This window comes from Glycine max, chromosome 10, assembly GCF_000004515.6.
Source record: "Glycine max cultivar Williams 82 chromosome 10, Glycine_max_v4.0, whole genome shotgun sequence".
NCBI classification, from domain to species: domain Eukaryota; kingdom Viridiplantae; phylum Streptophyta; class Magnoliopsida; order Fabales; family Fabaceae; genus Glycine; species Glycine max.
This window is the reverse complement of record NC_038246.2, coordinates 13,504,517-13,516,691: the sequence shown is the minus strand read 5'-3', so window position 1 is coordinate 13,516,691 and position 12,175 is coordinate 13,504,517. Positions and strand designations below refer to the sequence as shown.

Here is a 12,175-nt window from a genome sequence, read left to right as displayed (position 1 = left end):
TTCAAAGGTATTGGCAGAGCATTGACATTATCAGCGAAGGCCTGGAACTTGTGGAATTTCCTCACATGGATGCAACAATCATTCTCCAAAGTGAGCCAGTAATACCCAACTCTCAGAATCTTCCGGGCCATGGCATGTCCGTTGGCATGTGTCCCAAAGGATCCCTCATGCACCTCTACCAGCATTTGCTTAGCCTCCCTGGCATCCACACATCGAAGCAACATCATGTCATGGTTCCTCTTGTATAGGATATTTTCACTCAGGAAGAAGTTGGCTGCCAGCCTTCGCTACATTCTCTTGTCGTTGTTAGAGGCATCCTGTGGGTATTCCTTGTCTTCGATGTATCATTTGATATTGAAGTACCAAGGTTTACCATCCTGCTCTTCTTCTATCAAGCAGAAATATGCAGGCTTGCCACGACATCTGAATTCGATGTATGGAAAATCCCCGTGTGGGGTTAATTGGAACATGGACGCTAGAGTGGCAAGGGCATCATCCATCTGATTCTCCTTTCGAGGAATGTGATAAAAGGATATGTCATCAAAGAATTCTATCAACTTCCTGATGTAGGCCTGGTAGGGTACCAACTTATGATCCCTGGTCTCCCATTCCCCTCTCAACTGGTGGATTACCAAGGCTGAGTCCCCATATACCTTGAGCAACTTGACCTTAAAGTCAATTACCGCTTGGATCCCAAGGGCGTATACCTCATACTCAGCTATGTTATTTGTGTAGTCAAAACCCAATCTAGCCATGAAACGTATATATTGTTTGTCAGGGGAAACCAAAATCACCCCAACTCTATGGCCTAGTGCATTAGACGCGCAGTCAAACCACACAATCCATTTGTCCTTATCTTCATCCTCTACTTCGTCCTCAAAAAAGGACATGATGTCCTCATCCGGGAATTCTGGATGCATAGGCTGGTAGTCGTTGATGGGTTGTTGAGCCAAGTAATCTGCCAAGGAACTCTACTTTATTGCCTTTTAAGTGACATAAACAATGTCAAATTCCGACAATAGAACCTGCCATCGAGCGATCTGTCTAGTGAGAATGGGTTTTTCAAAGATGTACTAGACTGGATCCATTTTGGACACCAACCATGTGGTGTAGTTCAACATGTACTGCCTTAGACGGTGAGCTACCCACACTAGCGCATAACATGTCCTTTCGAGCAAAGAGGAGTTCATTTCACATGCCATGAACTTCTTGCTTAAGTAATATACGGTCCGTTCCCTTTTTTTGGACTCATCATGTTGCCCCAACACGCACCCCATTGACTCATCCAACATAATCATATATAGGATAAGGGGTCTTCCGGGCACTGGTGGCACAAGCACAGGAGGATTTGTGAGGCACCGCTTAATCCATTCGAACACCTCTTTGTAGAAGCAAACTTCATTGCTTCATAATGATGAATCAAGATTGATTCAAGGTGTTTTGATGATAACAAAGATGACGGCAAAAAGCCCAAGAGAAAGTTTCATCGAGAAAATTCAAGATTCAAGAATAATCAAGATCAAGATTCAAGACTCAAAGATTCAAGAATCAAGAGAAGACTCAATCAAGATAAGTATTAAAAAGTTTTTCAAAACATTGAGTAGCACAAGAAGTTTTTACAAAACCATTACCAAATAGTTTTACTCTCTGGTAATCGATTACCAGATTGTAGTAATCGATTACTAGTGTTTTAAAACGTAAAGACTTTCAAAATTCAAAATGAAGAGTCACATCTGTTGATGTGTAATCGATTACACCTTTATGGTAATCGATTACCAGTGACTGTTTTCGAAAAATTCATTTCCAAAAGTCACATTTCTTCAAGTGACTTGTTTCTGAAGATTCTTTCAACAGTCATAACTTTTTAAGTGATTTGTTTTAAAGGAATTGCCTAGAGTTACAAGTTTTGACTTGAGTCATCAAGAAACTATAAATATGTGACCTTGGCATGAAACAAAAATTCATGTTTATCAACTCTTTCAATCATTCTATCTTTCAACATCATCTTTCATTTCTTTTAGAACTTTCTGATTTCATCTTCTCTTCATCTTTCTAAAAGTTTTTGTTCAAAACTTTCTCTTCCAAGAAAAGTTCTTTGTTAAAAAACTTGTGCTATTCATCTTTTTCATTCCCTTCTACCTTTGCCTAAAAGAATTCGCCAAGGACTAACCGCCTGAATTCTTTTTGTGTCTCTCTTCTCCCTTTTCCAAAAGAACGAAGGACTAACCGCCTGAATTTGTTTGTGTCTCCCTTCTCCCTTGTCAAAGAATTCAAAACGACACAGTCTGGGAATTCTTTTGATTGTTCCCTTTCCCATAAATAAAAGATTTCAAAGGACTAACCGCTTGAGAATTCTTTTGTTTCCCCTTTCACAAAGTTTCGAAGGACTAACCGCCTGAGAACTTTGTCTTAACACATTGGAGGGTACATCTCTTGTGGATAAGTTCTAGTGGAGGGTACATCCCTTGTGGATCTTTGCTCATAAAGGAATTTACAAGGTTGAAAAGAAATCTCAAGGACCGCAGGTCGCTTGGGGACTGGATGTAGGCACGGGTTGTTGTCGAACCAGTATAAAACTCTTGTGTGTTTGTCTTCTTCTTCCCTACTCTTTTAATTTCCGCTGTGCACTTTAATTATTGCTTTTACTTTTGGTAACATTCAGAAAGATAGATTTTTAATTAGTAAAGGTTCGTTAATAATTAATTCGACCCCCCCTTCTTAATTATTCTGAGGCCACTTGATCCAACAAGTGGTATCAGAGCAGGTTTCTTGTAGAAAGTTTAACAACTTCAAGATTCATGGCCTCTTCAAATCCTTTGTTTCCTAAAGGAAAATTCATTCATAGACCACCCATTTTCAATGGTGAGGGTTACCATTATTGGAAAACCCGTATGCAGATTTTCATTAAAGCCATAGATTTAAACATTTGGGAAGCAATAGAAATAGGACCATACATACCCACTGTAGTAGATGTAAGCATAAGCACCACAACACAAAAACCTAGAGATAAGTGGACAGAAGAAGAATCCAGTATGATCTTAAAGCGAAAAACATTATTACTTCAGCCCTATGAATATATGAGTATTTTAGAGTGTCAAATTGCACAAATTCCAAGGAGATGTGGGATACTCTCCAACTTACACATGAAGGAACCACTGATGTAAAAAGATCTAGAGTCAATACCCTTACACATGAGTATGAATTATTTAGGATGAACCCTAATGAAAACATCCATAGCATGCAGAAAAGATTTACACATATAGTTAACCATCTTGCCTCTTTAGGAAAAATCTTCCCTAATGAAGATTTAATTAATAAAGTTTTAAGATGCTTAAGTAGGGAATGACAGCCCAAGGTAACTTCTATTTCTGAAAGTAAAGATCTCTCTTCTATGTCTCTTGCTACTTTGTTTGGAAAATTGCAGGAGCATGAAATGGAACTCCAACGTCTTAATCAAAATGAAGAAACCGAAAAAAAGAAGAGAAGTATAGTACTTAAAGCCTCATCATCAATACAAGAAGAAAATGAAGAAGAAGATTCAGATGATGAAGAAGACTTCTCACTCTTTGTGAAGAAGTTCTAGAAATTTGTCAAGAGAAGAAGAATAAAGAGGCGTCAGAACTTTAACAATGGAAGAAGATCACAAGAAGACTCTCAAGTTCTTAGATGTTACAAATGCAACCAACTTGGTCACATCAAAGCTAATTGTCCTTCAAATGAAGAATGGCCTGAGAAAAGTGGTAAGAAAAGGTATGATGAAAGAAGAACTAAAAAGGCCTACATTGCATGGGATGACAATGATTCATCCGATGGTTCAGAAAAGGAGATCAATCTTCTAACCAAGGATTATGAGAGGGATGAGAACTTCTCTCAAGAAGTTTAAACAAAAAGCAAAAGTATGACTTTCATCTTCAAAGATCTAGACACCTTTAATCATGAAAAAGGTAACATCAAAACCATTCTCTTTTGAAATTTTATTTTGATTGATATTTCTCTTTCAATTAATTTGATTATGATGACTAACAAACTTTTATTTGTTTATCTTGATTGATTAAAATTGTGAGTATGTGGTTAAATGTTCTTGATTGAGTTATTTTTTTATTTCCCAAAGCATGAAGTCTACTTTTAAGAATTTTGATAATGTCTATAATTAATATTCTTCAATACTTGTGTTGATTGTTTTTGATATAATTTCATGTCTACATGATTTTTTATTATGCATGATTTTGAATATGTATTACTTGATTAAGATTCATTCATAAAGTATTTTTAAAATATATATATTTTCATTAAGAAAGTATTTTGATACTCATTTATATTTTTTCTTTAAAAATCAATCAGCTTTTATTTTTTGGCTAAAATGCCCTCTGGTAATCGATTACCATATTAGTGTAATCGATTACAGGAAGTTATTTTTGGCTAATATGTTCTCTGGAAATCGATTACCACGCATCCCTGCACCTATATATACAAATTTCAAAATCAGAAATCTGCAACCTCTCTTATTTTCGAAAACCCTCGTTCCCAATTCTCTCTTCTGCCATATCTCACTCATTTCTTGTCCAAATCACTCCCCACAAAGCCCAAACTTCATCTTTTTTCATTCTCTTTCTTTTGAACCGATTGAAATTTCAAAAAAATCTCTTCAAATGGTGGAACCATCAAAGAAGAGAAAGAGTTCTTCAAGTCGGAGTCAACGACATTCCGAGACTCAGGAAATGCCAATTCCTTCCTCTATTCCCTCTGCCTCATTGTTTTCATCCGAAGAACAACAGATATGGTACACAAATATCTTTTCTTCTCATTCTATTGTTGATCCAAAATTCATTGATATGGATTTCTATTCAAATGAGAGTTTTGAATGCATCCAGGCATTTGAAAACTCCAATCTTATTCCTTTCATGTCTTTAAAATTGCTTGTTTACTCTGAGTTAGTCAAATCCTTCTATTCAAACCTTGAAATCCAAGAAGGCACTTTAATTTCTGAAGTTTATGGGATTAAAATGGTCATTGACCAATCCCTATTATATGAGTTAACCCAATTATCCAGTGAAGGTGTACCATTTGAAGGTACACTGATTGATGATTGGAAATATGAATTTTCTGTGCATGATGCCCGCTGGTTGGTTTGTACCAACCAAGCGGATATGACCGGAAGGCTTCTTGCCGGTTCATTGGCTTTTGAGAGTTGCATCCTTCATTACCTTATTGTTCGTATCTTGCTTCCAAGATCTTCAAACCTTGCACAGGTTTTTGAAGAAGATCTTATTGTTATGTGGGCTTTTCATAAAGGCCGACAAATTGATTGGGCACACTTAGTCCGATATCGCATGCATAAGGCATTGTGATTAAATGCTCCATTGCCATATCCACATCTAGTCACCCTCTTCCTTCAACACTTTAACGTCCCTCTTGATTCTGAACCTTATGTTCCAATCAAGAGATCCTTTCTAATAGGTGCTGCTGTCATTGCATCCTTTGGTTATCAAAAAGAGCATGATGGCTCTTAGGTGAAAAAGGGTGCTCGACCTGTTGATGAAGAAGGACATGGTGGAGAAGATTCCTCTCTTCATCAAAAGATTTTGGATAGGTTCGATGGTCTTCAAACCTTTGTTGGTGAAAGGTTTAATACTTTGGAATTACAAGTGGACATGCGCTTCAATGAGATGGAGTCAAGAATCACCAAGGTCGAAGAAGATGTTTCTTATATTGGTACAAGCTTTGAACTACCACCACCGCCGCCACCATCATCTTAGTTTTCTATCATTTTATATTACTAGTACTTTATTTCCTAGCCGTGTATTTGGCTATATTATGACATTTGGATAATTTAGTATTTCTTTATTTGCATGGTTTGATTGAAAAATTATGAATTATGTTATATGACTATGTGGTTTTTATATATTTGATCTATTCATGTTTCTTGCTTCATGATTGGTTTATATTCTTCAATATATGTCTTGTGAATGAATATGTTTGTCTTATACTTGTTATGCACTTTGGCTTTTTGTTGATGCCAAAGGGGGAGAGAAATAGGAATTAAATCAAGAACTCACATAAGTAATCAACTTAATTTCAAGTAAAGCATAAACTCAAAAACAAAGGGGGAGAATTTAAGTGAGTGATCGACTAGTAAAAAGTATGTGTATGTGTTTCTAGATTTCAGAGTTGTCATCATCAAAAAGGGGGAGATTGTAGAAGCAAACTTCATTGCTTCATGATGATAAATCAAGATTGATTCATGATGATAAATCAAGATTGATTCATGATGATGAATCAAGATTGATTCAAGGTGTTTTGATGATAACAAAGATGATGACAAAAAGCCCAAGATAAAGTTTCATCAAGATTGAGTCAAGAACAATTCAAGAATCAAGAGAAAGATTCATCAAGAAGATTCAAGATTCAAGATTCAAGAATAATCAAGATCAAGACTCAAAGATTCAAGAATCAAGATAAGTATTAAAAAGTTTTTCAAAACATTAAGTAGCACAAAAAGTTTTTACAAAATCATTACCAAAGAGTTTTACTCTCTGGTAATCGATTACCAGTGTTTTAAAACGTTAAGATTTTCAAAATTCAAAATGAAGAGTCACATCTGTTGATGTGTAATCGATTACCAGTGACTGTTTTCAAAAAATTCATTTCCAAAAGTCACATTTCTTCAAGTAACTTATTTCTAAAGATTCTTTCAAAAGTCATATCTTTTTAAGTGATTAGTTTTAAAGGAATTGCCAAGAGTTACAAGTTTTGACTTGAGTTATCAAGAAACTATAAATATGTGACCTTGGCATGAAACAAAAATTCATATTTATCATCTCTTTCAATCGTTCTATCTTTCAATCTGTCTTTCAACATCTTCTTTCATTTCTTTCAGAACTTTCTGATTTCATCTTCTCTTCATCTTTCTAAAAGTTTTTGTTCAAAACTTTCTCTTCCAAGAAAAGTTCTTTTTTCAAAAACTTCTGCTATTCATCTTTTTCATTCCCTTCTCCCTTTGCCAAAAAGAATTCGCCAAGGACTAACTGTTTGAATTCTTTTTGTGTCTCTCTTCTCCCTTTTCCAAAAGAACGAATGACTAACCGCCTGAATTCTTTTGTGTCTCCCTTCTCCCTTGTCAAAGAATTCAAAACGACACAGTCTGAGAATTCTTTTGATTCTTCCCTTTCCCATAAACAAAAGATTTCAAAAGACTAACCGCCTGAGAATTCTTTTGTTTCCCCCTTCACAAAGTTTCGAAGGACTAACTGCCTGAGAACTTTGTCTTAACACATTGGAGGGTATATCCTTTGTGGTACAAGTAGAGGGTACATCTACTTGGGTTGTTGTGACTGAGAACAAGAGAGGGTACATTTCTTGTGAATCAGTTCTAGTGGAGGGTACATCCACTAGGTTGTTCAAAGAGAACAAGGGAGGGTACATCCCTTGTGGATCTTTGCTTGTAAAGGAATTTACAAGGTTGAAAAAAATCTCAAGAACCGGAGGTATCTTCGGGATTGGATGTAGGCACGGTTTGTGGCTGAACCAGTATAATTCTTGTGTTTGTCTTCTTCTTCCCTACTCTTTTAATTTCTGTTGTGCACTTTAATTATTGCTTTTACTTTTGGTAACATTAAGAAAGATAGATTTTTAATTAGTAAAGGTTCGTTAATAATTAATTCAACCCCCCTTCTTAATTATTCCGAGGCCACTTGATCCAACACACTTGACAGTCGTCGTCCCATTAGTCAGACTAGTTATTACGCAATAACTAGAAGAGAGGCTTACAAGTGGCAGTCAGCTGTGATATGAACCTCGTTATGTAGTTCAAACGTCCTAGGAAACCTCGAACCTGCTTCTTAGTGTGTGGCTCGGGCATTTCGAGGATGGCCTTCACTTTGTCTGGGTGTACCTCTATCCTTTTCTGGCTCATGATAAAACTGAGCAACTTTCCATATTTGACCTCGAAAGTGCACTTTGCGGGATTCAACCTTAATCGGTATTTACGCAGCCTCTTGAACAACTTTCGTAAATTGACAAGGTGTTCCTCTTCAGTTTTTGACTTAGCGATCATGTCATCCACGTAGAACTCAATCTCTTTGTGCATCATGTTGTGGAATAACGCTACCATAGCCCGCTAGTAAGTTGGCTCAACGTTCTTGAGCCCAAAGGACATCACTTTGTAGCAAAAAGTTCCCCATAGGGTGACGAAGGTCGTCTTCTCCATGTCCTCCGGTGCCATCTTTATTTGATTATAGCCTGAGAACCCATCCATGAAAGAAAATAGGGCAAAATTGGCCTTGTTATCTACGAGGATATCAATGTGCGACAAAGGAAAGTTATCATTTGGACTGGCTCAGTTTAGATCCTGATAGTCCACGCACATTCGCATCTTTCCATCCTTTTTAGAGACTGACACGATATTGGTGACCCATTCCAGGTATCGAGTAACGGCCAAGAAGCCAGCATCGAATTGCTTTTTCACCTCTTATTTTATCTTTGGGGACATCTCAGGCTTCATTCTCCTTAGCTTTTTCTTTACCGGGGAATATTCGGGATTTAGAGGTAATCTATGTTGTACGATATCAGGAATCAAACCAGGCATATCGTGGTAGGACCAAGCAAAGGTGTCTTGGTAGTCTTGCAACAGAGCTACCAATTGATGCAATCCTCCCTAGGAAGGGACCAGTCACTAGAGTCATGAACAAGAGGCTCTAAGAGGATTGGGCTAGAGCTGCTGAAGAAGGCCCTAGGGTTCTCATGAACCTCAGGGTAGATTTCTGAGCCCATGGGCCAAGGTTGGGTCCAGTTATCTTTGTACATATTAGATTAGGATGTCATTATATTTGGTCCTTGTATTTAGGGCTCCATAATGTAGGTAGGGTACCCTAGAAATATAGGATTTTTTAGCCCTTGTATTTTAGGGCACCTAGACTAGCTTTTGTATTAGGGGTAGTTTTGTAATTTCACATGCACTAAGAGAATATTTGATGTGTGTGTTGGGAAATAAATTTAATTAAATTGGTAGAAGCCCAATCCAATTAAATTTTAGAGGGGGAGGTGAGAATTTGCTTACTACACCCCATTGCCACATCATATAGTCACACTTTGTGCATGTCCTTCATGTTTTACATGCCTCATGACACCTAAGCACATTTAGTGGAGAATCTTGGAATTGATCTTGGATTAGTGGGCTGAACCATAACTGAAATTCACTAATCATAATTAGTGAAATTTTGGCTCCACAAATTCAATTTCAAATTCAAGTGAAATTTGAATTGAAATTCAAATTTCCCTCCAATTTTGTGTGACACTTAGGCTATAAATAGAGGTCATGTGTGTGCATTTTTTTGAACTTTGATCATTTGAGAATTACACTTCAAATTTCAGACCACTTTTGAGGCACAAAATTTCTTGCTCCTTCTCTCCCTCTCCCACCATTCATCTTTTTCTACCTTCAAGCTTTTATCCATGGCTTCCTATGGTGGTGAGCTTCTTCTAGACTCATATTCTTCTTGAAGTGGCGTCTCCTCCCAACTCTTCTTCTTCTCCATTCCGCTGCCATTAAAATTCAAGAAGCAAAGGACTCCATTGATGAAGAAGATCCAAGGCCTACAAGCTCCACATGGAGCTACGTCACCAATTCATCACGGATGTTCGTGGACATGCCGATGCCAACCTTGACCTCTTTTCTTTCTTCACCAACACCTAAGTTTACAACTTCCGTTTCCTCTTGGTGTGGCTTCACTTCCATGTCTTCTTGCTTGACCATTCTTTTCAACTCTGGAGGAAGCCCCCAATCCTCATCTTCCCCATTGTCGGCTTGATTTATCAGTTGCTCAAAATCAACATTCGGGTGCTCGGTATCACTATTTTCAAAGGACTCCTTGTTGGATCTGTATCATTTAATCACAACAAAAATAAATATGCAGAAGAATGAAAATAGACGAAAGTGAAAGATCAAATGAAGAAGGGTTGGGTATTATAATTTCGTGGGAACAAAAAACATGCCCGAATAGGAAGCAAACCCTAAAGCCTAGGCCTAGCAATAGGGTTGGAACTAACGAATTACATTGAATTTGCCACGGAAATCTTGGGTTGTTCGATGACTTGCCAATTCCCCAATTCAAACTTCGAAGGACATGACCGCACCCAAGTTGGTTGGTCTTGAGGGGTTTCTTCATTTATCATGGCAACCCATCCCTCACATATCCACCCCGCACTGACGAAGCTTTCATAGATGTGACAAAAGGGAACTTTTTCCACTGGTGGCCCTTGCAGATGACCCACGCTTCTTTCCCTCCTTTCTAGGGCGATTCTCCTCATGTCAATGCATATAGGCTCGTATCCCAACCGGAACCTTCTGCGATTCTCCGTGAATTCCACCAAACTTGCTACGCCATTCCCATTCCAGCCCAAACCCATTCCGGGCTCATCCGTGCCCCAACATCCCCCAAGCTACCATTAACCCGGCACCAGATAAGCGCGGCTGCACCGGGGGAGACTCCACGTAAGCATTGCTCACAACTTCCAATGCCTGGAAGGACATTTCCAAGGAGTCCTCCGTAGCCTCCACATAAGTCATAGAAGAAGGACAACTCACAAGTATGTCTTCTTCTCCTGAAACTATAATCAATTGCCCCTCCACCACAAATTTTAGCCTCTGGTGCAGTGTTGACGGGACTACCCCAACCAAATGAATCCAAGGCCAGCCTAATAAGCAGTTGTAGGCAGGATTTATGTCCATTACTTGGAAGGTAATTTTGCACACGTGGGGTCCAATTTGAATCGGGAGACCGATCTCCCCCCTTACATCCCGACGACTGCCGTCGAAAGCCCGCACTACCATGGAGCTTGGTCTTAGGTGTGATGCATTAAAAGGCAACTTGTCCAAAGTAGCCTTGGGCATGACATTGAGGGAAGAGCCACTGTCAATAAGCACTTTGGCCACTATGTGGTCCAAACATTTGATAGATACATGCAAGGATCTGTTGTGTCCCCTGCCCTCGACGGGTATTTCTTCATCGACGAATTTGAGGTAGTTGTTGGCCGTGATGTTGTTGATTATACCCCCGAAACCCTCCACCGATATGTCTTATGCTACGTGGGCTTCATTCAAAATCTTGACCAATAACGCCCCATGAGGCTTGGAGTTCATAAGGAGCCCCAACAGAGAGATCCTAGCTGTGGTTTTATTTAGTTGTTCAATCACCTTGAACTCACTCTGTTGGATGATTCTCAAGAACTTGGTTGCTTCCTCAGTGGATATTCCCTTTTTGCTAAAGTCATCACCTTCTTCGACAAATCTTCCAATCAGGAACTCGTCATTCGAGGTCAGGCCCACCTTATCGCTCTCCATCACATCCGTCTTTGCTTTCCCCTTTGGGTCTTTGGACCGCACCGGTAGTTCGAGTGCTGCGAAGATCCACCCCCGTGATAGGCGCAGGTTGCATTGGGATTGTACCATCGAGGGAAGGGGGACTGGTAGATCTTCCTGGGGTTCACTACAACCATCTGGTTGCTGATCAAAGACGATAGTAGGTCAGCATAGGGCATTGGTATTGGGGTGAACAAACAAATATTTCTAAACATGCATGTAATAAGTGAACAGCAAAAGTCATGATAAACATTGCACACAGATTAAATGGCTTAACTCTCTAAAAAAAGATCCTCAGTAGAGTCGCAAACTATCGCAACCTACCATTCGGCGGGAGGGCGACGTGAAACAAGGGTGCGTCTTCCAAAAGAGAAAAACACACAAGAGTCGCCACTAACGTTTATTTGAGGAAAACGTTAGAAAAACCAAAAAGGGGTCTGCGGATTTCAAAGAAAAGGGTTCGGGAGTTGTTTACACATGGGTAAGGTATTAGCACCCCACACGCCCGTCACAAGGGACGACAGCCTTTAATCGAGTGTGCAAAATCATGACTTCAATATTTATTTATTTTTCCCTTTTATATTTTTTATGTATTTTCCCTTTTTATGTTTATCATTTTTTGGGATCGACAAGAGCGTTGCCCTTGCTCCTACGTATCCTCAAGTGCGATGAGGAACTCAGACATACGTAGTTCTTTAAAAAGCAAGAATGTTATGTGATGAATTGATTTTAAACTTTTTGAAAGGTTCATTTTAACCACAAAAAAAATAAGAAGAGACCATTAAGGCATTGGATCTTGACTGAACTTGAGTGACCTTT

At 38.7% G+C, this 12,175-nt stretch overlaps 1 protein-coding gene across 1 annotated transcript; it reads right to left on the bottom strand.

Moving 5' to 3' along the window:
* Positions 1-344: 344 nt before the first annotated feature.
* On the bottom strand, positions 345-920 carry LOC102668328 (uncharacterized). Its single transcript, XM_006589864.1, has one exon. It carries the CDS (start codon positions 918-920, stop codon positions 345-347), a length of 576 nt encoding a protein of 191 aa, XP_006589927.1.
* Positions 921-12,175: the final 11,255 nt, after the last annotated feature.

What these genes read in the sequence shown, in the direction of transcription:
- LOC102668328 (XM_006589864.1), bottom strand. Translation starts at nt 920, where the DNA reads ATGCATCCAGAATTCCCGGATGAGGACATCATGTCCTTTTTTGAGGAC.